General features: G+C 49.2%; 1 protein-coding gene across 1 annotated transcript in view; it reads right to left on the bottom strand.

The window, feature by feature from the left end:
- Positions 1 to 745: 745 nt before the first annotated feature.
- The window catches only part of PHLDB3 (pleckstrin homology-like domain, family B, member 3), a 26,910-nt gene continuing 1,784 nt past the window's right edge, over positions 746 to 25,871 (bottom strand). The window contains exons 3-15 of the mRNA XM_006871504.1: positions 25,672 to 25,809; positions 21,157 to 21,285; positions 20,682 to 20,843; positions 17,957 to 18,067; positions 17,705 to 17,788; positions 17,030 to 17,143; positions 10,307 to 10,406; positions 10,056 to 10,146; positions 9,885 to 9,972; positions 9,618 to 9,674; positions 3,996 to 4,221; positions 3,244 to 3,329; positions 746 to 880 (exon numbers count right to left, since the gene is read on the bottom strand). Coding sequence (XP_006871566.1) covers positions 746 to 880; positions 3,244 to 3,329; positions 3,996 to 4,221; positions 9,618 to 9,674; positions 9,885 to 9,972; positions 10,056 to 10,146; positions 10,307 to 10,406; positions 17,030 to 17,143; positions 17,705 to 17,788; positions 17,957 to 18,067; positions 20,682 to 20,843; positions 21,157 to 21,285; positions 25,672 to 25,809 — 1,521 coding nt within the window. The remainder of the gene's footprint in view (positions 881 to 3,243; positions 3,330 to 3,995; positions 4,222 to 9,617; positions 9,675 to 9,884; positions 9,973 to 10,055; positions 10,147 to 10,306; positions 10,407 to 17,029; positions 17,144 to 17,704; positions 17,789 to 17,956; positions 18,068 to 20,681; positions 20,844 to 21,156; positions 21,286 to 25,671; positions 25,810 to 25,871) is intronic.

Raw genomic sequence — 25,871 nt, 5'->3', positions numbered from 1 at the left:
AAAATGGGAAATTTGCTGGGAAAACCTAAGGGAACAACATATGCAAAGGCCTGGCGTAAGGAGGCCTGGTAGCTCCTAGAATTTGCAAATTACATTCCTCCCACCCCAAAAATCCACTGCCATCGAGTTGATTCCAACTCATAGCTTTCCTATAGGGCAGAGTAGAACGACTTCACAGGGTTTCTGAGACTCTGACCTTTATCAGAGTCTCCTCTCGTGGTTAGCCAGCCTCCTCTTTCTAACCATGGCTAACCTTCTGTGCCCCCAGGACTCCTAGCAAACAGTCCAGAAGATTAAGGAATGGGTCACTTCCCTACTCCCACGGCATTGACTTAAGGATTGAAGCTCTCCGTTCCTAGAACTGAGAACCAACTGCAGGGCGCTTGGTCTCAGAGGACTAAGGGCCAAGACCAGACGCCTGGACTGGAAACCACAGAAGCAACCACTGTTTTAATTCCATGTTTAATTCCATATCACAGGAACACCAATAAATAGTTTCTTCCCACCCCTGCAATCTTCCTTGAGCCCGGGACAACCCTAGGGTTCGGGATCCCGCGCCAGGAGGCCTCTACAGCAGACAATTCCGCCGGCTCAGGCCAGCCGACCAGCAGCGGAGCAGAATTCCCGAGAGTTCCAGAGCGACAGGCCCAAGCTTTCCAGCAGTGGGCGGGGCCTCGGAAGCCGAGGCGCTTGCGCGCGCAGGGGCAGGAGCTCTACAGGCGAGCTCTCCCGAGGGCGGGGCCGCTCAGGGGGCGTGGTTCTCATCAGCCGCAGTCACAATGACGTCAATCCAAATGCGCATCGCCTCGGGGCTCGGAGCCACCATGTAGAAGAGGCGCTCGTAGGTTTTCACGCAGAACGTCAGACGGGGGTTAGGACTCTGGAATAAGCAGTGGAATGGGGGTGGTTATGAGAACAAACTCCCGCAGCACCATAGGTTCGAATCTCAGGCCTGCTACTTACAGGCACTGTGGCAAATTAACCCAAATCCCCTGCCATAGAGCGGATTTGGAACCTATACAGGCTTTCTGAGATTATAAATCTTTACGGGAGGAGACAGTCTCATCTCTCTCAAGGGGCAGCTGGTTGGTTTGAACCATCCACCATGAGGTTAGCAGCCCAATACATAGCCCACAGCACCACCAGAACTCCTTTGTGGCCAGTTTCTTAATTTTCTTCTCCCTAAATGATGTTAAGGAGCTCTGGTAGCGTAGTGGTTACGAATCGGGCTGCGAACTGCAATTTGAAACTACCAGCTGTTTCGCGGGAGAAAGATGAGGCTTTCTGCTCCTGTAAAGATTTACAGCCTCGGAAACCCTGTATAGGGTCGCTATGGGTCGGAACCGACTCCACGGCACATAACAACAACAACAAATGATGTTAACCAGTCCGTGCCGGATTACCCAATAAGCAAGGTCAGCTGTAGATATTTACTAATCTGTAGTGAACAGTTTCACATGTTTGATGTGAAATTCTTAGCTACAGATTAGTAGGTATGCACAAGAAATCCCAGGCTTAGTTTGCTTACTGGGTATTCAGATCCTGTACAGCGATGGATTGGTGTGGGGACTCAAAGAAATAACACAATGACCAGCTATACTCCTAGTATGGAGTCCTGGGGTGGCACTTTGGGTTAATGCTTTGGCCTGCAAGGTCCATTTGATCCTAAGGTCGGCAGCAGTTCAAGCTCACCAGCTGCTCCTCGGAGACCCTAAACAAGGTCACGAGACGGAACTGACTTGATGGCACTTTAACAACAACCAAACACATTGAGTTGGTGTGAGGACTCAATGAATTAACCAAGGAAAGCACTCAGAATTAATTTCTAAAAAGCCCCATTAAGTAAAATGTGAGCAAGATCCTCAGCCATCTCCCATACTATGAAGGCTACTGTTGTCATTAGGTGCCATTGAATCAGTTCTGACTCATGGAAACTCTGTATAGGATTTTCAAGGCGGCAAATATTTATGGGAATAGAAAATCTCATCTTTCTCCCACAGAGCGGCTGGTGGGTTTGAACTACAAACCTGTGGTTAGCAGTCAGTGTTTATTCTACAGAGCCAAGTGTTTCATGTTAGGAATTGTTGGTAAGTGCCACTGAGTTGGTTCCAACTCATTAGTAACCCTGTACAGGGTTTCTGAGGAGTGGCTGGTGAGCCTGAACCGCCAACCTTGCAGTCCAGTGCATTAACCCACAGTGCCATACCAGGACTCCATACTAGGAGTATAGGTGCTCAAATTCCGCCTTCTCAAAACCTAGGACTTCTGGTTTGAAAGTCACCTAGGATCTGGAACAGTAAGCACTGGGTCACAAGATCAGTTTGAGCTGCAAGGATGCTGGTGTAAACTCACCAGGCACTCCTCAGAAATCCTATACAGGGTTGTTATACATCAGAACTGACCCAATGGTACTTAACAACATCCGCCACTCATCTGTCAGTCTGTCTTACACTGGTGGCTTGTGTGTTTTGATCCACTTCTGAAAATTAGTCAGTGAAAATCCTATGGGTCGCAACAGACTATTGTTCAAGACAGTGCTGGACGAGGAGCCCACTCAATGACAATGATCAACTTACCACCCCCAGAGCGGAGTCAATTGCTCACACCCCTTTATCAGTTTGGACCTTATAACCCTGATGATGGGCTGGATGGGGTCCATTTTGCAGATGAGAAAACTGGGGCTCAGAAATGGGGAGCCACTTTCCTGAGGTCACACAGTAGAGATTCCAATCTAAGATCTAAAAAGCCATAGATGTTTGCTCTCTGAGCTTTCTAAAAACGGAATTGTTTGCCAACAATTTCTGCCACTGTACTTTTATGAAGGTCCTGAATCTTCTGGGGAAGAAATAAATTAACACCATGGGCCTTATTCCCACCCGATCAGTATGAACAGGAGCTGAGTAATGGTCATCTCCTTTAGTCCCCACTCCGTCCATCCCCTGCCCTCATTTATTCCCAGTTTGGCTTCAGAATGTACCAAATGTTTCCTCTAACAAAACATTTGCTCCAAGAAAAGCAACAATGGCTGAGAGCCAGAGACTTTGAGCTCTTGGGTCTTGGTCCCTGGAGTGAAATACCCAGCAGGTGTCCATGCTGGGTGGCAAGTCCTGGGACAGTCAGGGTTGTGGCAGGCTCTTCCCAGGATGCGTATGGGATGGATGGATTAGGAATGAGCTAAGGCTTGATGGCGGGGAGGTGGGTGCAGAGGGGGGGTGTAGGGCAGCACTGAGGGGAGGGTTTCACCTTGAAGGCACAGCGCAAATGGTCGTAATAGACTTCTTCGATGGCCTGGAAGTAGATGACGCCTTTGAGCTTGGTCTCTTCCTTGTCTGGTGAGAAGGAGAGGGAGACACAGAGCCAATGCGGGAGTGGTGTGTGTAGGTACAGGGTCACTGGGCCCAAGTTGAGGCTGGAGTTAGGGGGAGGAGGGAGCATGCTGAGCGGTGAGTCTGTTGAAGATTCTACATGGGAGACTGGGTGTCACAGTATCAGGGCCCAGACCCCTGGTGTCTCTGAGAAGGACAGGAGAGCTCAGGAAGAGGACTAGAATCCTTGATTCCTCTGGAGAGGAAAGACTAGGGGTTTGATTCTTGGGCATCTTGAGCACGGAGGAGACCCAGGTTCTGACTCCTGGATACCGTAGAGAAGTGGAGTCTGGGAGCCGACCCTTCTGAATTTGAGGGTTTGGATTTTGAGTCACATAAAGAAGAAGGAGCTAAGGGTCTAGACCTCTAGGTCCTGGAAGGTGAGGGGCCTGAGAACCCAGACTCCTGGGCTATGGGGAAGGAGAAACTAGGAGCCCAAACCCCTGGATCTTGGGGGAAGTAGGAAGTGGGGCTCTGGACTCCAGAGTCCTGAAGGAAGAAGGGGCCAGAGACCTAGACTCAGAAGTCTACGAGAGTAGGGGGCTGGGGGCCAGAGGAGAAAGACCTCTAGACTGGGCTCCCTTCCAGGTCCCAGGGCACAAGGCCCGAAGCAGCCCTACTGGGCTTTACCTGCATAGTAAGCCAGGCGCCGAGCCTGGCGATCAAAGCAGAACCATCGCTTCCTCCAGGTTTTGATGCGGCCCCCCATCTTCACCAGGGGTCCTCGGCAGCAGCCCACCGACACGCGCACCTGTGGGCAGTTTTCTGGGTTGTGGCCCCATCGTTCCAGGTGCTGCCGGAGATCCAGGACGCGGGGACCTGGAGGCCGGGGTGGGAGTGGGGGGGTGGACGGGGCCTGGGGAGAGAAGAGAAGGTAGCAGCTGACCATCCTGCAGCCTGGCGCCACCCCCAAAGGGAGCCCAATGGTAGCACCCCACGTGTAAGTGTACATACTGGGTAAAGCCTTTAACTAACAGTGTTAACCACAACGATGATGAGCCCGACAGCCGCATTTCCTGACTCAGACACGCCACCCAGGGCTTTACAAGCATCAGCTCCTTGACCTCTCACAGTCACCCTTGGAACTTGGTTACTAGGAGACCCATTTTATAGGTGAGCAAACTGAGGTCTGAAGAGCTGAACTAATCTGTCCTAGGTCACACAGAGCGTCTAGGTGGCAGAGTCGGGACTCAAACCTAGGACCTCCTGACGCTAGCAGAAGTCATTCTTTAACACCAGAGGCATGCCAGGCATGTGAAGGACCCTGAGTCAGGATCCCCAAAGTGGGGCCTCACATGCTGCCTCAGTAAAACAAGACTCAGCAGTTACTAGTCAGTCAATGAGAACAGGGCTTTCTTTACTATTGGTGATGGAGTTCTTGTGATTACTAGCCGACGCTCAACACTAAACTCATCCCCGGTGGCACAGTAGGCTTAAGCATCGGGCTGCTAACCAGAAGGTTGGTGGTTCAAATCTACCAGCCGCTCAGTTGGAAGGAAGATGAGCCTATCTGCTCCTGTAAAGGTTTCCAGCCTCAGACTTCCTGTGGGGTTGTTCTGCTCTGGCTGGTAAGCTGCCATGAGTCAGAACCTACTCACAAACACTTTATAGTCCCCAGGTAGCAGGAACAGTTCAGCACAGAACTACTCATCGAGTCCACCCAGAGGCATCTTGGAAGGCAGACCTGATCACAGCCTTGGAAGCTCTATGGAATTCTACTCCGCACATACAGGGACACAATGGGCTGGAATCAGCCATCAGTAACCAACACAAGCACTTTAGATACAACATGGGGGCGTCAAAAAGTTCATGAAAAAATCCCATGACCTTTTCAATCCATCTTTCCATGAACTTTTTGCAGGCCCCTCATATACTCTCTCTGCCCTCTCAAGCTCCCATGGGGTAGAGTCCATTTCTCCCCACTTTATAGGTGTGCAAACCAAGATTCAGAGAGGTTAAGTAACTAGGCCCAAGTCACACAGCTTGAGTTGTGTCTGATGCTTACATTGAGATGAGGGAGAAGGCAAGGTCAGGCTGTAAGCCCAAACACCGGTGGTAGAAGCCACACCTGGATGTGTCATCTTTCCTATCTGGGGCAGGTGCAAAGTGCGATCACACCAGCCCTGATCACACCACGTCAGGGCAGGCTCTTTCCCAAATAATCCCTGCCAAGAAAGATGTGAGCGAGCCCCGTGGTCCAACTGAGCCTTACATCCACAGCCACCGAGTTGATGTGGACTCAGTGAGCCCAGAGGACAGAGGAGGAACACCCCATTGGGTTTATGGGGCAGATTGTCATAGCTTTCTCTCACTGAGTGGCTGCTGGGTTTAAACTGCCAACCTTGACAGAGAGGAGCACTGTTTTTGCACTGGTTAAGTGCTTGGCTAATAGAGCAGTTTGACCCCCACAAGCCAAGAAAGATGCAGCAGTCTGCTTCTGAAAAGATTTACAGCCTTGGAAGCCCTCTGGGACAGTTCTCCCCTGCCCTGGAGGGCTGCTAGGAGTTGGAATTTGACCAAAGAGCAATGGGTTTGGTTTGATTTTGAATCTTTACAGAAACAGTTACATTGTTCTCCTTTCTCCAGCTACTGGTGGGTCTGAATCAAGAACTGCCAATCTTCCAGTTAGTAGCCAAGCGCCTTAAACACTGTGCCACCAGGAGGTCTTAATCATAAAGGATGGCCAGTCTGCATCTCTTGTACTTTAGGTATGATGTCAGGAAGGACCAGCCCCTGAAGGTCACTGTGGGAAGGTCTTGAAAAAGCAGAAGACCCCCATAGAGATGGACTGACGCAGCGGGAGCAGCAAAAGGCTGAAACGTAACAATTGTGAGGATGGCGTTTTGTTGTGCACCTAGTAGCAACAGTACCTATTTCAAGGGAGACCTGGGGGCACACTGGTTGAAGAACTCATCAGCTTCCAGCAGAAAGGTGGATGGCTGGAACCCACCAACTGCTCTGAAGGAGAAAGAGACAGCGACCTGCGTCTGTAAAGACTGACAGTCTCGGAAACACTATGGGGCAGTGGCTGTGACTTGGAACCCACTTGTGGTACCAAGGTTGGTTTTTGTAGTTTCAGGCACAGAGCCAAGGCCATTATGGCGACCCTCTTGTTTCATCTCCAAACCACCCATTGCTAACTACTGTCAGTTGCCTTCCTGTTGACTCATGTAGAGTAGAGCGTTCCATAGGGCGTTCCAGGCCGTGATTTCAGAAGCAGATAACCAGGCCTTTCTTCTGAAGCACCTCCAGATGGCTGCAGACCACCAACCTGTCAGCTGGTAGTTAAGTGCTCAACTGTTTGTGGTACCGGGGAATCGGCAACAACCCATGTGACAGATGAGGGAACTGAGGCTCCTAGAGACAAGGTGGCAAAACTGGGACCCAATCCAGGAGCAGAACAGAGGTGGACTCAGGACTCTCACCTCCACCACGCAGCGTCGGGTCACCTCCAGGGAACCCTGCGTCCCTCAGAGCCTCAGCCCCTGATCAGAACATTGGAGGGGGTCACAGTACCCATTTCAAGGATGAGTTAGCCACTGTCAAAGTTTTTCAACTCACCAAGTCCCCTTCTAAGTGCACATTCCAGAGACACACTACACACAAACACAGGGACACAGCCTTGGGGGACACTACACATAAGAGGGACTGTTTAATAAAAGATGGAGCACCCACACTGGTTTTGTTTGCTGCTGCTAAGTCATTTCTGACTCCTAGTGTCCCTACATACAACAGCACAGAACTCCGCCTGCCCTGCACCTGCCTCTTAACAGGCCATCTTGTTTGAACCCATTGTTGCGGCCACCCCATCAATCCATCTGGCTGAGACCTACCAGGCAGCAAGTTTCATTTTGAATGAGGCAGAGCTTATACCTAACAAACCAGAAAGCTCCCAGTCCTTCCTGCTCTATTTTCCTCACAGACTCTTATCCACATCTGACGCGCTGTTGATTTTCCTAACTGATGACATTCTGTGCTCATCTGCCCCCCACAAAATACCAGCTTCCTGAGGGCGGGGATTTACCTGCATTTTGGTCTCTGCTGTTAACCCAAGGCCCACTACATTCAACCACATCACCTAACCCACTGAATTGACCCTGACTTACAGCAACCTATGGGTTATAGTTGGGGTGGAAAAAGTCCAGCCATGGGCTGTAGAGGTTGTTGCGTTAAATGCTGTCGAGTTGGTTCTACCTCACAGCAACCCTGTAGAGGGTTTCCAAGGAGCAGCTGGTGAGTTGGAACTGCCACCCCTGGGTTACAGAGTACAACTTTGGGTTCCATAGGGTTTTCTTGGCTAGAATCTTTACAGAAGAAGATTGCCTGCCCTTTGTTCTGCAGAGTCACCTGGATGGGTTTGGATCACCAACCTTTGGGTTACTAGCCAAGGGCCTTGTACACAATAGGCACTCAAGAAGTAATTGTTGGGAAAGGACAAACTGCTGAAAAAAACAAAGAGAAGGCTACGAATCATACGCTCACTGGATGGAAAAATTAAATGCAAAATGTGGTTATAACAAAGATTTCAAGGCTTCCTGACAATCAGGAAATACCTGCATGAAGGTGAGTTGGGGAGGAGGAGGAGGGTTCAAGGCTGACCTCCACATTCTCAATTGCCTCATTCCTTATGGCAAAAGAGACTCATGCTATTGTTGTTATAAGTGCCGTCAAATACGTCCTATATAGGGTTTCCAAGGAGCGGCTGATGAGTTTGAACAGCCAACCTTGTGGCTCAAACAGACCTAGTAAAATCTAGTGCTTATCCTACAGTACCACACCAGGACTCCAACTCATGCTATCAGTGCTGGGAAAAATAAAATTTAATGAGGATGCCTTCAGCTAAGCCAAGACTGCCAGAAAATTTGTAAGACAAATGACATTGAGAATAAAGGTGAGGAGGGAGAGGGTGCTGAGAGCTTAAGCGAGATTTACGAGGCCCTGTGAGCTAATGCAATTTGAACCACAAGGTTGGTGGTTCAAGCTCACTAGTCGTTCTTCGGAAACCCTATATAGGGTCGCTATGGATTGGAACCAACTCAACAGCACTTAACAACAACATAACCAAATACATTATGGCCATTTTGTTTAGACACAGGATCAAATAATCCAACAATAAAAAGACATCTCAGTCAACTGGGGAAACACGAAGATGGATAGTGGATTCTGATATAATGGAATTACTGAGTCTTGTAAGGTGGGATAATGGAATTTTTGTAATGGTGAAATAAGCAAACAAACATCTATAGGCAGCCAGTTCCCAGACTACAGACGAGATCCACTTTCAAGCCTCTGTAAGTCATATTTGTAGGCAATTTGGAGCAGGTGCAAACAGTTCTTACTTAGCCCTACTGTAGTGCAAGAAAAGGAGGCCTGGTGGCTCTGTAGGATAAGCACTAGATTGCCAACCACCAAGTCAGTGGTTCAAACCCACCAGTGGCTCCACAGAAGACAATGAGGCTGTCTGCTCCTGTAAAGATTTACAACAGTCACAGAAACCCTAGACAGGGTCGCTATGAGTCAGAATCGACTTAACGGCAGTGAAGTTGATTCTGGTTTGGTTTTTAGTGCAAGAAAATACTTGAAGGCTTTTCATTGATATAAAAGGCACACATGTAGCAAGTGGAAGAGACTGTGATGCAGGATTTGGTGTGAATAGACAGGGGGTGTGGGGGGGTGTCAGTTCAAGGAGCTCTGATAGCGTAGTGGTTACAAATCAGGCTGCTAACCTCAAGGTCAGCAGCTAGAAACTATCAGCCGTTTTGCAGGAGAAAGGTGAGGCTTTCTGCTCCTGTAAAGATTTACAGCCTCGGAAACCCTACACGCAGGGTCATGGTGAGTCATAACAGACTCCAGAGCACACCACCACCAGGGGTCAGTCAATCATTTCAAAGTAAGGGAAATTTACAAAACATTGGTGTGGCGCTGTGGGTTAATGCGCCAGACTGCAAAGCCGGTTCAAGTGCAAGGTCGGTGGTTCAAGCTCGCCAGCTGCTCCTCAGAAACCCTACACAGGGTTGCTATGGGTTGGAATCGACTCGATGGCACTTAACAACAACAAAGGGCAAGTATGAGTTGTCTATACATCATCACCCGAGGACACAGATGACTGAATTTTTTTCATTTCCCCTTCCCCTGTCTATGTCAGCATGCCATGCTGTCTGTTCTCCCAGGGTAGAGGGAGAGGGAGATGTATGAAAGGGCTGTCAGGGGAGAGCAAGGCAGAATCAGGGTGTGGGCAAGGGTGGGACTGACCATGATGGCAGGAACCGCAGGGCCTGAGGGAACGTCTGTGCTCCTTCTCGTCCCTTCCTGTGGGTACAGAAGGAAACAGTCAGTGAGGATGTGGGGGAACACATGGGGGCTGCTGGGTCCTGAGGGAAGAGGGGGCTGGGGGCCAGAACTGCTGGGTCTGAGGGAGGAGGGAGCTGGGGGTCAGGACTCCTGGGTCTGAGGGAGGAAACTTCCAGGCTTTAGACTCCTGGGGCAAGGGGGGCTGGGGAAGAGGATGTGGGGTCTCACCCTGGCCTTGAGCAGCCGCTCCCTCTCTGCCACAGCCTGCTGCAGGAGCCGCTCCATGCGGGCGATGTCTGGGTGGAGACCCCCACAGCTGGAGGGAGAGAACGGAGCCCAGGGGGGGTTAGAGCAGCTCAGTTTCCCTCCCATCTCCCCCCTTTCTCTCTGACCTCTCACCTATTCCCAGGGCCACAGTTCAGCAGCTGATAGAGGGGGTGTCTCCCAGAATCCCCTACTGCTGGTGAAAGAGCCGAGGCCTCCAGGGGTCCTGGGGGAGAGGGAGTCAGGTCAGGGGGTTGGACACTGCTTTGCTTAATTAAAGCATCTTCACTTCTTCCCGGCAGGTGTCTTTGTGGGTTCCTTTCCCTACTACAGGAAAGGTGGTGAAGTGGGGGGCTGGAATAGGTAGGGAAGGGGAGGGTCCTCACCAGTACAATGGAGGGACAAGGGTCGGGGGGATCCTTTCTGGCTTGCCCTCTCTCCTCTCCTGCGGGGCAGGCTTCCGGTCCTCTGGAGGCCGATGGAGCCCTGGAGACACACAAGACAACCTCAATGCTAAGTCAGGGAGAAGCTGATGTCAGGGAGAAGCCGAGTGAAACCACCATCAAAAAGGATGAGCCCTGAAAACCCCAGTCACAAAGGATGTGCTGGATTCATCCATCTAGATGAAATATCCACAACAGGCAAAGCCACGGAGACAGGAGGGGAAATTCATGTTTGCCAGGGGCTGGAAGGAATCAGGGAGCTACAGAATGATGTCTGTGGGGGTGCACTTTCTGTCTGAGGATCATGAGAAGGTTCTAGAATGTTGCGTGGCGGTGTTCCACAGGTTCTGAGTACATTAAAAACCACCAAGTATACTTCAAATGGGTGCATTGTATTATACGAAGGGGCATCAAAAGTTCATGGAGAAATGGAATGAAAAGATAATAGAATTCCTCCCAGAGTTTTCTGAAGCTCCCTCGTCTGTGAATTAATCCAATGTTGTTGTTGTGAGTCATCATCAAGTTGCCCTTCGGTTCATGGGGACCCCATTCCCACTGCCTGGTCCTATTCAAACTACCCATCCTCCCCACTGGGCTCCATAAGGTTTTCACTGGTTGATGTTGAGAAGTAGATTGCCTGGCTTTTCTTCCTGGTTTGTCTTAGTTGCAACCTCCGCTGAAATCTGGTCAGCATCGCCCAGAGTAATGCAAACCCTATCATCTGCTAATTAAAGAAAGTCCTGGAGATTACTACCAAAATGTCAGCCACTGAAAGCCATATGGACCACAGTCTACTCTGATACATGTGGGACCACCAGGAGACGGAGTTGACTAGACAGCAACTGCAAGTACTACGGACCACCAGTAGTACTTGTTGGAAGAAGTAAAACCAGAGTGCTCCTTCAAAGCCAGGACAGTGAGTCTTCGTCTCTCCTACTTTGGACATGCTATTAGGAGAAGGACATCATGCTTGGTAAAGTAGGCACACATCGTTTGCACCACTCAGGGACTTTATTCACAGAGGTGGGTAAGACAGACCCAGGTATTGGCGGCTACGCGGCAGCATTTTGGCCTCCTATGCAGGAAACCCAGGTTTAATTCCTGCCACTGCCTGTGGAAATTTTCATCTTGCTATGATGCTGACTAGGTTTCAGCGGAGCTTCCAGAATATGATGAACTTGGAAGAAAGACTACTTCTGAAAATCAGCTAATGAAAACCCTATGATCCCCTACCCAGAGAATCAGTGATGCCTGAGATGGAGCCAGAGATGATGACGTGGAGTGATGGAGCAGCTGGAGACTTTAGATCCAGAGAGGGAAAGCGACTGAGTGCTGAAGACCTGGGGGGTATGGGGGGGGGAAGGGTTGCATGGAGGGGATTGTAACCCTGGCAATGAAATGATATACGATAGAATGAATGTAAAACTAATGTTCTCCCATGTAAACTACCACATAATTCATAATAAAACATTAAAAAGAAGATATGTTGACTACGAGTAGGCTAAGAAAAAAACAACAACAAAAAAAACCCCTATGATCCGAGTTAGAGGACAGAATTGCTCCATCGCCTTAGAAACCATTCGTGTGCTGCCCTGTAGACAAACCCTCCTCTCACCCCAGCTCCGGAAACCACTGATGTGTTCTGCCTTTATTGTTTTACCTTTCCCAGAATGTCAAACAAGTGCAAGCACATGGAATGTATATAGCCTTTCAGGTTGGCTACTTCACTTGCACAAGACCTCTGAGCTGCATCCATGTTGCATGTATCAAGAATTCGTCCGTTTTGTTGTTGAGTGGTGTTCCTATGTGTGTGGATGTAACACACACAGTTTGTCAGTTCACCCACTGAGGGGCAGCTAGGTTATTTGCAGATCTTGGTGGCTGGTGGTAACTGTGTGGTGTCGAGTTCCTTCCATCTCACAGTGACCCTGTATAGGGTTTCTGAGGCTATAAATCTTTATGGGAGCAGAAAGCCTCATCTTTCTCCTTTGGAGCGGTTAGCAGATTCAAACTGCTGACATTGAGTTGCAGATCTTAGTGATGATAAATAAAGCCACTTACAAACATTTTTCAAAAAAGAAAGAAAACTCTACGGATTGTACTCTACCGGTGATCGCTGTACATGGGGTCATCCTGAATCAGTAGCTGACACAACTGTGGTGAACAACATAGGACCAATTCTTGTCTGTGTGACATTCATACAAACCAACATATGTGAGGGAAGAGCACAGCATGTCATAGAAGAAGGTCATCTTCCAACGGGAAGACTACCAGCAGCCTTCTGCTAAGATCTAAAGGATAAGACTTGGCAAGGGGAAGCCTGAGGGGACTGATGTTCCAGGTGGAGAAGTTGGCAGGTGCAAAGGCCCTGAGGCAGGAACCAGTGTGGCTGAGCAGAATGAGCCTGGAGATAGAGGTGAGAGGTGGGCAAGACCAGAGCAGGAGCTCTAGCAAGCCATAGGTATAAGAGCCTGGAACAGATGCTACTGGAGCATTCGATGGGGTCAAAACCATGCTGGCTGTTGTATGAAGAACAGACTACTGGGAGACCGAGATGAAGATGAAGACACTGGTGAGGAGGCTGGTGCCTGGTGGCGCCAGCCAGAGATGAGGTTGGGGGTGGGTGGAACAAAGATGATGGTCCTTGCCTAGATGCTCCTAGCTGTAATTATCACCATAGTAACCGCAGCTCACATTTACTGTGCACCAGTTATGTGACTTGCACTGAGCTAAGCTCTTTAAAGCATTCACCAATGGCCCTATTGTCATCCCCATTTTGCAGCTGGGAGAAAGGGGTCCTCCTGAGGCTCAGAAAGGTTAAATGTTAAAGGTCATTGAGCTAAGCAGTATCATCAGAGCAGGTATTTGAACCCAAGCAGAGTCATGATTCTTCAGTGTCACTGGAGAGAAGGGGTGAAGTTTAAGAGGGGTTTAACACAACTTGGAGGGAGGCACACAGAGGGTATTCATTTATTCACTTAGTTGCTGTTTATCTGGCTGAGTAAATACACATTTCCAGGGCTCCTTATGTGTCCCCAGCTGCCCCCTTGGAACTTGAGTTAGCTAGGGAGTTCACCTGAATTCTGAAGGAACCGTGGGAGATCTTTATTTCCCAAAAGGCACAGAGCCACCTGGGTTCTGGGTTCAAATCCTAGCCCCTCTACTTCCTAACTGTGTGACTTTGGCAAGTCACGTCTCTTCCCTGGGGTGGTGTGTGCTCTCGGTAAGGAGGGTGACATCCCTCCCCTCCCTTTCCTTGGGTTGTTACAAGGATTAAATGAGTGGCCTTGTACAAAGCATAGGAGAGGGCTTCAAAAAGTTCGTGGAAAATATCTTCTCACTCCATTTTTCTATAAGCTTTTTGAAGCCCCTAAGAGTGCCTGGCACAGAGACAAGTGTCCAGGGACCAATGTCTGGGTCCAATCGACAATCCAGGTGTTAACAGGATCCACCTAGGTGGGGATGGAGTCCACCTGGGCATACAGGTCCCTTGTCCCACAGTAGCCAAAAACTCAGGAAACAGCGTACCACCAGGTATCTGTACTATGCCGTTTGCTAATAGAACTGACACTCCGTCCTTATATGGTTTCTAGGGGAACAAGCTAGAATGTTCTCATACACGCTAAAATTCTTCTCACACAAGAAGAAAGCATTTTGGTAACCTTCTACCCAAATGCAGATAATAACGACCTACTTCTGAGAATTCTTCTCAGCAAAGACAATGAGATTATATAGATTATGTTGAATCATGCCAAACTGTCACCAGTATAACATTTTCAACTCTTCATGATAGCGCTCGGCTTACATCAGCTCCTGGCCTATAAAAAGCTCTCAGAACTGATTCTTAGTATTAATAATAGACCATTAGTAAATTGGAGTGTTGTGGTTCTGTAGGTTAAGCACTGAACTGCTATCCACAAGGTCAGCGGTTCAAGCCCACCAGCTACTCTGCAGGGAAAAGATGCAGCTTTCTTTTCCCACAGGGATTCACAGCCTTGGAAACCCAAGACTGCATCCATATGAGTCAGAAGAGATTGGACGGCTCTTAACAACAACAGTTACCAACCCTTACCAACAATTAGTAAATTAACAACAATTAGTAAGTTAATGAACGACAAATGATATATAACAAACACCATGTCATACTAAACATATTAACAATAGGAGTAGCGCTATAGGATTGGCACTAGACTGCAAATCACAAGGTCGGTGATTCAAACCCACCAGCTGCTCCTCGGAAACCCTATAAAGGGTCGCTATGGGTCGGAATCTACTCAACCGCACTTAACAACTGTATGAAATAGGAGTGTAGTGGCTCTGTTGGATAAGCACTGGCCTGCAAACCACAAGGTCAGCAGTTCTAGCCCACCAGCCACTCCATGGGAGAAAGACAGGCTTTCTGCTTCTGCAAAGATTCACAGCTTCAGAAACCCATTACAGGGTCACTATGCCTTGGAACCAACTCGACAGCACTTAACAACAACACAACAATATCATGAACAATAATATCTAATAATTAATAGAATATTATTTGCCTTACTATTATTCATCATTATTTACGACTAATATTCTCATATTAGAATGTTATCGCTATGTTTACCATTATATGGTAAATCTATAATAACATTTTACATGATATATGTCATTTCTCACTAATTAACTGTTGTTGTTGTTGTTGTTAGGTGCCATCGAGTTGGTACCAACTCAGTGACCTTATGCACAACAGAACGAAACACTGCCCGATCCTGGGCCAACCTCACTACTGTTTCTACGTTTGAGTCCATTGATGCTGCCACTTTGCCAATCCATCTCGCTTGGGGGTCATTTTCTTTTTCTCTGACCCTCCATCTTACCCAACACTAATTAACTAGTAACTTATTTGGAGTCCTGGTGTGGCGCTGTGGGTTAATGCGCCAGACTGCAAAGCCATTTGAACTGCAAGGTCAGTGGTTCAAGTTCACTAGCCGCTCCACGGAAACCCTATACAGCGTCGCTATAGGTCGGATCTGACTCAATGGCACTTAGCAACAACAACAATGAATAGTAAGGAGTCCCTGGGTGGTGCAAGTGGTTAACAAGCTCAGTTGCTAACTCAAAGGTTGGAGGTTTGAGTACACCCAGAGGGGCCTCAGAAGAAAGACTTGGTGATCTATTTCAGAAAAAATCAGTCATTGAAAATCCTGTGGAGTACAGTTCTACTCTGACACACATGGGGGTGGGGGTGGGTCTCTCCATGAATTGAAAGCAATAGCCACTGTTGAACTGGCTGGTACAAAAGCGTGCACCCACGCACTCCTAACAGCATTGCTCAAAGTGTAAAAACCTTAAACCCTCATCTGCAGAAGGAAGGCTAGCTCCGTGTCCACAAGTTAGAACAGTGTACCACCAGGAAGAAAACAGAGTAGAGTGCATGGAAAACTTCCCTTCTCTTTCAAATCCGTCTTTCCATGAACTTTTGAAGCCCCCTCATTACTAGTAATTTAATCTCTCTGCCTCAGGTTCTTGGCCTACAAAACGGAGATAAGAGAACCCACCTTGTGGCATTGTTGCAAAAATCAAATGAATAAATTCATGTCAAGCATTTCTTACAGTACCTGCTATACTCGAAGGACTCAATAAATCTGGGCGGTTATTTTTGTCATTCTTATTGTCATTAAAAATGATGAGCAACTTTGAAATGTATCCATAGAAATGATCTCCAAAATATAATATAGAGTCAAAAAAGTAGCAACCAGTTAAGTAGGTGGGAGTCCTGCTGTGTGATGTTGTAGGACAAGCACTGGACCGCAACGTCGGTTAGAACCGCAAGGTCAGTGATTCGAAACTCACCACCCACTGCCGGAACTGACTCAGCAACACTTAACAACAACAAAGTCAGAAGACAAAAAAGCACATGATCTGAGAGCTACCAACTTCTAAGTATTCACCATGTCGCCACATAACTGAAGTAAAGCCCTTTTTCATCCACAGTTCACTCTACTTCAGGCATAGAATTCGGACATCTCCTATTCTAGTTCATTAAAGACAAAAACCCAAATCACCCCCTTTTGAGAGAGAAGAAAATGTTGAGATAGGATCAACATTTCTTTCAGTGGCTAAACTTCTACTTGTTTTAAAAAAGGAAACTAAATAAATGCATGTTTTGATCCAAGTGTAAGCTGCGAACCCCACTTTTAAGGAGGTCGGATGGATACTTAGGACCCCAGTAGGCACAGTGTTACTGGGGCAGGGCAAAGTCGGGGTTTGCCCGGTGTGTGTGGCGGGGAAGACTGTGGACCAGTGAGGGAGGAGAACTTCTTAGCAATACAAGGAGGCTTCAAAAAGTTTGTGGAAAAAATTTACTTAAAAGAGAATGAAATTTTTCCACAAACTTTTGGAAACCCCCTCGTATCCCCTGTTTGAGCATGTGACATTTGATTCCTGGGTGCACATGTTCCCATTCTGCCATTTTGGTGAAGGAATGAGGTGGGGAAAGTACACCGAAGAAGCAGGATTCATTAATAACCAATTAGTTAGAACTCAGTAAAGCTGCTGGTGGTAAACTCCCCCCATCCCGACGCCAACCCCCCCGCCACAGAAGGTGTTCTGAGAATATCTCCCCTACCACCAGTGGGTCCACTCGTCTCAGCCCCTCCCCTCTGACCCTGAGACTCGGGCAGTGGGTACCTGCAGGGAGCTGTGGACAGAGAAGAGGCAGGAAGAGGTGGCGGCAGTGGCGGAGGGGGCAGCAGGGTCCTGGAGCACCAGCAACTGGCGGTCTGTCTTGTGGGTGAAGAGCAGCTGCAGCAGGTGGGGAGAAGGTAAACGGGAGCTGAAGAGGCACTGTAGCCCCCACATGGTCCGCTCCACGCCTCCAGTGTCAGATGGAAACACTAAAGCTTAAAGCCCGAGGAGAGCCGGAATGCTGTGCTTACTGTCCAGCCTCCCAGCATAAGCTCCACTGTGGGCGAGACAGCTGGTCCTCTGAAAAGAAAAACCTGGGGCCCGGCTCCTGGTCTGAGAGAGGAGGGGCTGGGGGCCCCCGGACTCCTGGGCCTGAGGGAGGAGGGGCTGGGGGCCCCGGACTCCTGGGTCTGAGGGAGGAGGGGCTGGGGGTCAGGACTCCTGGGTCTGAGGGAGGAGGGGCTGGGGGCCCCGGACTCCTGGGTCTGAGGGAGGAGGGGCTGGGGGTCAGGACTCCTGGTCTGAGGGAGGAGGGGCTGGGAGTCTGGACTCCTGGTCTGAGGGTGAAGGGGTTAGGGGCCAGGTCTCCTGAGTCTGAGGGAAGAAAGGTTGGGGGCCTAGTGTCCAGGGTGGGGTGTCTGAGGGAGGAGAGGCTAGGGGCCCATGGAGTCTTTATACCTTAGGGAGGGCCTGGTTGGGCTCAGAGAAGTCTCCACCACGTATTCCCTGAAGGTGATTTAGCTCCAGCATTCGGGTCCGCTCCTGGGGGAGGCAGGACAGCAAGGACACCCACCTCTCAACGTTGGAATGGGTCACCCCAACAGCTTTCCAGGACGCCAGGAGACCTCTGAGGCATAGGGAAGCAGTGGGGTGTCCCAGGAAGTGGGGGAGGGAACAAGGACAGAGGAGCAGGTCTCCCGGGAGACTCACCTGCGTCAGGGCCTGAAGGGCCTCCTCCTTTTTCCGGCTCAGTCCCCGGCTCTCAGCAGCCATCTGCTCCCCCAGTGACTTCAGTTGCTCCTCCAGGACCTGGATCCGGCGCTGCAGGGCACCCCACAGCCGCTTACTCTGCTGGCTCCCAGCTGGTTCCCCATGCCCAGCCTCCCCCAGAACCAGATGCACATTAAGAACCTGGGATTTGTGCCACCTGCTCACAGAGCCCCCGGGCCCCGGCTGTCCAGGGGAGAGGATTCAAGTTGAGCTCCCTGGTTCCCTCTTCCCTTTGAGGTTCCAGAGGAGACCTGGCCGAGGGTGTCATTCACAGATGGAGACTTGAATGTCACCAAGAGAAGAGACAGTGAGAAAGGGACAGAGAGGCATACGAGCTACAGACCAAGTGTGTTTCTCAAGGTGGACCACAGAGACAGGCCGAGGTGCAGAGAGAGGAGACAAGAAGAGACAGGGAGGCAGCAAAAGGGAAAAGAGAGCACAATAGAAGGATCCAGAACTTGAGGCGGGGAAAGGAGACTCCACACAGAGCCTTTAATCCCCAGCAATTCTGGGACATTCTGTTACGTTATTGTCGTCAGGTGCCGTTGAGTTGGTTCAGACTCACAGCATCCTTATGTACAACAGAACGACGCACCACCCAGTCCTGTGCCACCCTCACAATTGTTACGTGTGAGCCTATTGCTGCTACCACCGTGTCAGTCCCTCTCCTTGGGGGGGTCGCCCTCTTTTTCACTGACCCTTCATTTTACCAAGCATGATGTCCTTCTTCAGGGACTGGTCCCTCCTGACTTGTCCAAATACAAGAGACGAAGTCTCGCCATCCTGGTTTCTAAGGAGCATCTGCTATACCAGTTTTGTTTGCACTTTCAGTATTCTTCGACAGAACATCAGTCAAACATGCTGTTTTTTCCCCATGGGACTTGGCAGACCCTTGACTGGGAAGCTCCCAGAAGGGACTGATGGGAGCATCTTCTAGAACTAGAGGTTGACATGCACGGACATACTGTAGGGAAGACTGAGCAGGTTCACTTCTACCCGCTACAAACTAAGTGGCCTCGGAAACATGGACACCTGGAACTTCAGTGTCTCCATTGATAATTCGGAAAAAATAGGATTTGTGTGGTGCCATGAATTGCTTTTACATGCTGGTCCGGTAACTCCCATGAAGTGACTGGGTCTGGCTTTGCAAATAAGGTGCATGGAACCCGTGTGGGGGGTTGCTAATGCAAATGAGGTGCATGGGCCCCTACAGAGGGGATTGGTCCATTTGGCCAGCCCACTAAGCCTCCAAGGGCCAGTTCCACACAGGTTGGGGGCGTGGGGAAAACATCACTATCATCAAAAATAAGAGTCACGAGTGAAATGTGTCCTTTGGACCCAGGATCCCTGCATTGAGAACCTCATAGACTTAAAAGACTAGACAGATCTGTAACACAGGAGGCTGTGTGAGACGCTAGAAGCGGCCAGCAGCAAGCACGACGGCGTCCAGGGGCAGGGAAACGGCAGCAGCAGAACTAGAAAACAGGCGTGAGTTGGCATGCTGGGCTTTCCGGCTCATGGAGCAAGGTGGCCACGATGGACCTGCCCATCACTGAGTGCCCTCGGCAGAACTGAAGAGCTGTGACCTGCCCGAGCAGAGCAGACTTGTGCCCTGAGTTGTTCCTGATCCTAAATTGTAACCTGTTACTTCCCTAACTTGGATCAACTATCAACACTCACGGAAGCAGCAGTCAAGAAATCAGACGACGTATTGCGTTAGGCTAGTCTGCTGCACAAGACCTTTATAAAGTGTTGAAGAGCAAAGATGTCAGCTTGAGGACTAAGGTGCGCCTGACCCAAGCCATGGTATTTTCAATAACCTCATATGCATGTTAAAGCTGGACAGTGAATAAGGAAGACCATAGAAGAATTGATGCTTTTGAGTTATGGTGTTGGAGGAGAATATTGAAAGTATCATGGGCTGCCAAAAGAACCATTAGATCCGTTTAGAGAGAAATGGAGGCCAACATGGCCATACTTCGTCTCTCATACTTCAAACATATTGTCAGGAGGGACCCAGTCACTGGAGAAGGAGATCATGTTTGGTAAGGTGGAAGGTCAGAAAAAAAGAGGAAGACCCCCAACAAGATGGATTGGCCAAGTGGCAGCATCGATGGACTCAAGCGTGTTAACAGTAGTGAGGTTGGCCCAGGATCGGGCAGTGTTTCGTTCTGCTGTGCATAAGATTGCTTTGAGTCGGTACTGACTCGATGGCACCTAACAACATCAACTTCCCTAACAGGCCCCACAGTCATGAGTATCGTCCGTCAGTTCTGCGTGACCACTGAAGGGATTATGCAATTCAGCAGAGCAGTAGAGAGAGCCATGGAGGGACCGTTGCTATTAAAATAGGTAAAAAGGTTGGAGGGTGGAGGCATGTCTGACTTCTGCCTCACAGAAATCTGCTTTGCGCTAATGGTGATTCTCATTACCTGCCCTGAAATCAGACACGTTCTGACCCAACTACTATCACCACTTATAAGCTGTCTCCTCGGACTGCTGTAAACATTCAGTGAGTCAATACTCAGGACACATGTATGACAGGGCCGCGTACATAGTAAGTGTTCAATAAATGCCAGTGATCATTGTTACTGTTCAGAGGAACGTGACACAGGCAGGAAAACAGACGTGGGTGACGAGGTGACGATGGATCACCCCAACTTACCTTATGCTGTGCCACACTGGCCTGGAGCTCCTGAACCTTGGGGTTCAGTGCCCGGGCCCCAGGGCTGTCCCGATCCTCCTCCTCCCGCCGGCTCTCCTGTTCCAGTTGCTGGAACTCCAGGTCCTCATAGGCACGCTGAGCCACCTCCAGCTGTTCCCTTATCTGTAGGAGAGGACAGAAAAGAGCTGGAGGGTCTAGACTCCAGGCCCAAGACCAGAACTCCTGGCCAATAAGCAAGGAGGAGTTGGGGGCAGGGTTTGAGGAGGATGCCCAGACTCCTGGATCTGAGGGAGAAGGGACTGGGGTGTGGATTTCTCAGTTGAGAGAAGAGGGACAGAGATCGGGTCTCCTGGGTCTGAGGGAGGAGGAGCTGGGGCCTGGACTCCTGGCTCTGAGGGAAGAGGTAGGACAGGGAGCTGGGGGGCTGGACTCCTGGGCACTGGGCCCCAGGTACAAGAAGTGGGGAGACCCTTACCTCCCGCACACTCTGTAGCAACTGTTCACGCTGGTCTTCTGGCTGTGAATCGAGTTGTCCCTGGGCCTCCCGGAGTCTCTGGCGAAGACCCTCCACACGGTCCCGCTCCTGCCTAAGCCGTCTCTGTTCCTGAAAGAACATGGCAGGGTCTCAGCCCAACAGCAGCGGGGACACAGACCTCCGCCTGAGACTCAGCTCCTTGTCTGCGTGTTTTACTCTTGTGCATCCTCGTCCTGGAGCAGGTAGCGTGTAGACAGTTGATGAAGGAACAGATGCAAACACATCCTCATACCAGGGACACTAGGGACACAGAAGTCTGTCAGCCCCAGGCCCCAGGAGGACACATACATGTCACAGCTGGACAATCAGGACAACGAGACACTGAAATTCAAAAACCAAACCCATTGCTGACTCATGTTGTTAATTGCTGATGAGTCCGTTCCAACTCATAGTCGCCCTATATTGGGTTTCTGAGGCCTTACATGTTTGGAGGAGCTGAAAGCCTCATCTTTCCCCCGCCTGCTGACTCATCGACCCTGACTCACAGCGACCCTGTATAGAGTTTCCGAGGCTGTAAATCTATATGGAAGCTGACAGTCTCATCTTTCTCCCACGGAGCAGCTGGTGGATTTGAACTGACAACCTTAAGGTTAACAGTACAGTATTTATCCTTAGAACACTAACCCTGCCCGCCCACCCCACTGATTCTCAGTGGTCCCATGTGTGTCAGAGTAGAATACTCTGCCATAGGGTTTTTAATGGCAGATTTGGGGCAGTAAACTGATCATCATGCCTGTCTCCTGAGGGACCTCTGGGTGGACTCGAACCTTCAACCTTTCAGTTAGCAGATAAGGTCATTAACCATTTGTACCACCCAGGGGCTTCAGTGAGACACTCTTTCACTGCCATTGAGTTGATGCTGAATCATATCAACCCTTTATAAGGTTTCTGAGGTTGTAAATATAGGGGCAGTAAGCATCATCTTTCTCCCATGGAGCAGCTGGTGGGTTTGAACTGCCAACCTTGCAATTAGCAGTCTAGTACTTTTACTACAATCACACCAGACTCCTTAGTGAAGCACTGTTATTGTTGTTAAGTTAGTTCCAAATCATAGCGAGCGACCCTGTATAATGTTTCTGAGGAGTGACTGGTAGGTTTGAACCATAGACCTTGCAGTTCAAACTCACCTTGCAGTTCCGTGCATTATCCGGCAGCACCACACCAGGCTCTTTAATGAAGCGCTTGTTAAGTACCATGAAGTCTGTTCTGACTCATAGCAACCTTGTATAGAGTTTCCAAGGAGCAGCTGATGAGCTTGAACCACTGACCTTGTGGTTGAAACTGACCTTGCAGCCCAGTACATTAACCCACAGTGCCACACCAGGACTAGTGCTATGAAAACCCAAACCAAAAAATACAAGCCCACCGGCATGAATTCCGATTCACAGTGACCCCGCAGGGCAGAGAAAAACTGCTCTTTAGGGTTTTTGAGGCTATAAATCTTTATGGGAGCAGACAGCCTCATCTTTCTCCCATTGAGCTGATGGTGGGTTTGAACCACCAACCTTGTGATTAGCAATCCAAAACTTATCCTACAGCGGCCACTAGGGCTCCTATGGAAACCCAAAGGAGGAAGCAATTTCCCCTGCAGAGATCCAAGGCTTCCTGGATGCCAGGGTTTTGAAATAAACTTCAAAAATCTAGGAGCATGAAAATGAACTCAAAATTAATGAACCACCTAGATACAAGAGCTAATGCTTTAAAATGCTTGGAAATATATGGGTGAGTCTTCCAGATCTTGTAATGGTAATGGAGTCTTAGAAAAAATACTGAAAGCCTGAGAAACAAAAGAAAAGACAGTGAGAAGACAACATACAGAACAGGAGAAGATATTTGGCATGCTGCTAGCTAATGTTTGCCATTCAGAATACATGAAAAACTCCGACAGCCCAACAACAAAGACTTTTTTTTTATTTTAGGTACACTGTCATTGAGTCGATTCCAACTCACAGCGACCCTATAGGATAGAGTAGAACCACTTCTCAGGGTTTTGGAAACTAAATCTTAATGGGAACAGGAAGCCTCATCTTTTTCCCAGAGTGACGCTTTCATGGTAAAAGATTCTGTTTGAGGTGATGAAAACATTTTGAAAATAGTGATGGTTAGGAAAAATATATATGTATATGGTGGTGGTGGTGGTTATGTGCCATGGAGTCGGTTTTGACTCCTAGTGACCCTGTACAGGGTTTCCGAGGCTGTAAATCCTTACAGGAGCAGAAAGCTGCATCTTTCTCCCATGGAACAGCTGGTAGTTTCGAACTGCTGACTGTGAGGGTCGCAGTCTGATTCGTAACCACTGCACTACCAGAGCTCCTTATGTATCTATCAGAGGGTATTTAGACCTGAGGCAATTGAAGAGGTTAGAAGGGCATTTGGGGCAAATACATGGAGGTTGAAAAGCATGGGAAGTTTGGGGGCAAACTCTGGCCAGGGTGAAGAAGATGTGTGATAGAGATGGGGAACACAGTGGGAAGGGGGACGGGACACAGCTTGAATCGGGTTTAGTAAACCAGGCTGAGGAGCCTTGATCCTGGGGCCACTGGGGAGCCCCAGTAGGATTAGGAGCAAGAGAAGGATGGATGGAGTAGGATCCAGGTTGGAAGCCCCTCTCTGAGGCCAGGAAGAAAGGTTTTCATGAGTCCTCCAAGCAGTAAGGAGGAGCTCCAACCTGGGTCCAAGGCTGTAAGATGATGCTGATGGGTCTGTGGGTGAAGGATAGCAGGAAGTCAGGGCAAGGCCAGAGATTCTGGCCTGTGACGAAAAGGACAATCAGCACAAGGAGTTCTGAAGTCAGCTTCGGATAGTGACTAGGAGGGAGGAGGGAAGCTGGGCCGTTGGGCATGAACTCCCAGATCCTGAAGGAAGACCAAGTATCTAGTAAGCAAGACACATAGGACTAGACCTCAGACAGGGAGAAATAGGGGCTACTTGGATATGGCCCTGTAGGATAAGCACTGCACTGCTAGCCACGAGGTCGGCAGTTCAAACCCATCGACCATTCCACATAAGGCTTTCTGCGCCCATAAAGGATTACAGCCTCAAAAACCTTAGGCAGGGTCATTCTAAGTCAGAATTTACTCAATGCCAGTGAGTTTGGTGTTTGCGAGTAAATGAGGCCTCAGAATCCAGCCCCAGGAAATGTCAGGATAAGAGATATGTCTAAAAAAAAACGATAGATTTGGAAAATTCATCATTTCCCGACCTGCAATGAAACATTCCATCCAAGTACTGACTGCAGGTGATGGTCATTCAAGATTCTAAAGGAATGATCAGGGTGACCTGAGGTCTGGACACCCAGACACACTGTCCTCCCCAACAGCATGCACCAGAAGCCCCGACACAAATTTGAATCTGATCAAGCCTGTACATCCAACCACCAGGGGACAGGGGAACACAATATATGCTGCCACCAGCATACAGCCATCCAAATCCCAACCTTGGGACCTACTAGGAATCTCCAACAAACAGTATGGAGACTGAAAGCATTAGGTTAAAAAAAAAAAAGGTACTCATAAGACATATCTACCGGTGACAATATGCCAGGCTTTGCGGGATCAAAGTGAAACCAACCATTAAGAGACATTTTTGAGACAATCTGGGACACCTGAAAAACAGTGGACTATCATCCAATACTAAGAATTTAGGACTTCTGGTGTGGCTCTGGAGGATCATCACTGGACTGCGAATCAAAAAGTCAGCAATTCAAACCCACCAGCTGCTCCTCGGAAACCCTATACAGGGTCGCCATGAGTCAGAACCAACTCAACAACACTAATGTAACCCTAAGAATTTATGAACTACTTAAGTATGCAAATAATACAGTGATTGTTTTTTACTCTTATCTGTAAGTGATACATTATATAGGCACTGTGGTATCTGGAAGGCGCTCTGGTAGTATACTGGTTATGAGTCGGGCTGCTAACCTCAAGGTCAGCAGTTCAAAACTACCGGCCATCCCTTGGGAGAAAGATGAGGTTTTCTGTTCCCTTAAAGATCTACAGCTTAGGAAACCCTATATAGGGTCACTATGAATCGGAACCGACTCCACAGCACATTGCCACCACCACCACCATGGTATCTGGGATTGGTTTTTAAGATGCAGGACAGGGAATCCAAAGGGGGTGGGGTGGGGCATAAAACAAGAATGAAAGATTGATGGTTGAAGCCAGTGAGCATAGCCATCCCCCCACCACACACATACCCACACAATGTTTTTGTGGTTTGAAATCATCTATGACATTTACAGAGCAAGAGAGACAGGCAAAGGAGAAGTCCCAATGAAACAGATTTAAAAAAAAACAAAAACTGTCAGGGAAAGAGGAAGAATAGAAACGGGAGCTATGCCCCTCACCTCCCAGGTTGGGGAACCTGGAACCCAGATTACCAGGAGTACTGCCAAGATTATCCAGCTAGGGAGGAGCCGGCTGATACACAGCCTGCGGATCAAACACACACCTGTTCCCGCTGCTCGCGGCTGCCCTGCTCCAGGTCTGCCTGCTGCCCCAGGAGCTCCCGGAGCTGCTCCTCCTCCCGCCGGGCGGCCACACGCTCCCCAGCCAGCTCACCCCGCAGCAGGGCCACCTCTACCTCCATCTGCAGAGAGAATGCAAGGGCTGGGGTCGGGACTCCTGGTTTGAGGGAGGAGGGGAAACGGG

This window comes from Chrysochloris asiatica, unplaced genomic scaffold (genome assembly GCF_000296735.1).
Source record: "Chrysochloris asiatica unplaced genomic scaffold, ChrAsi1.0 scaffold00168, whole genome shotgun sequence".
NCBI classification, from domain to species: Eukaryota; Metazoa; Chordata; class Mammalia; order Afrosoricida; family Chrysochloridae; genus Chrysochloris; species Chrysochloris asiatica.
Note: the sequence above shows the minus strand (reverse complement) of the source record. Positions and strands in the feature narration are given on the sequence as shown.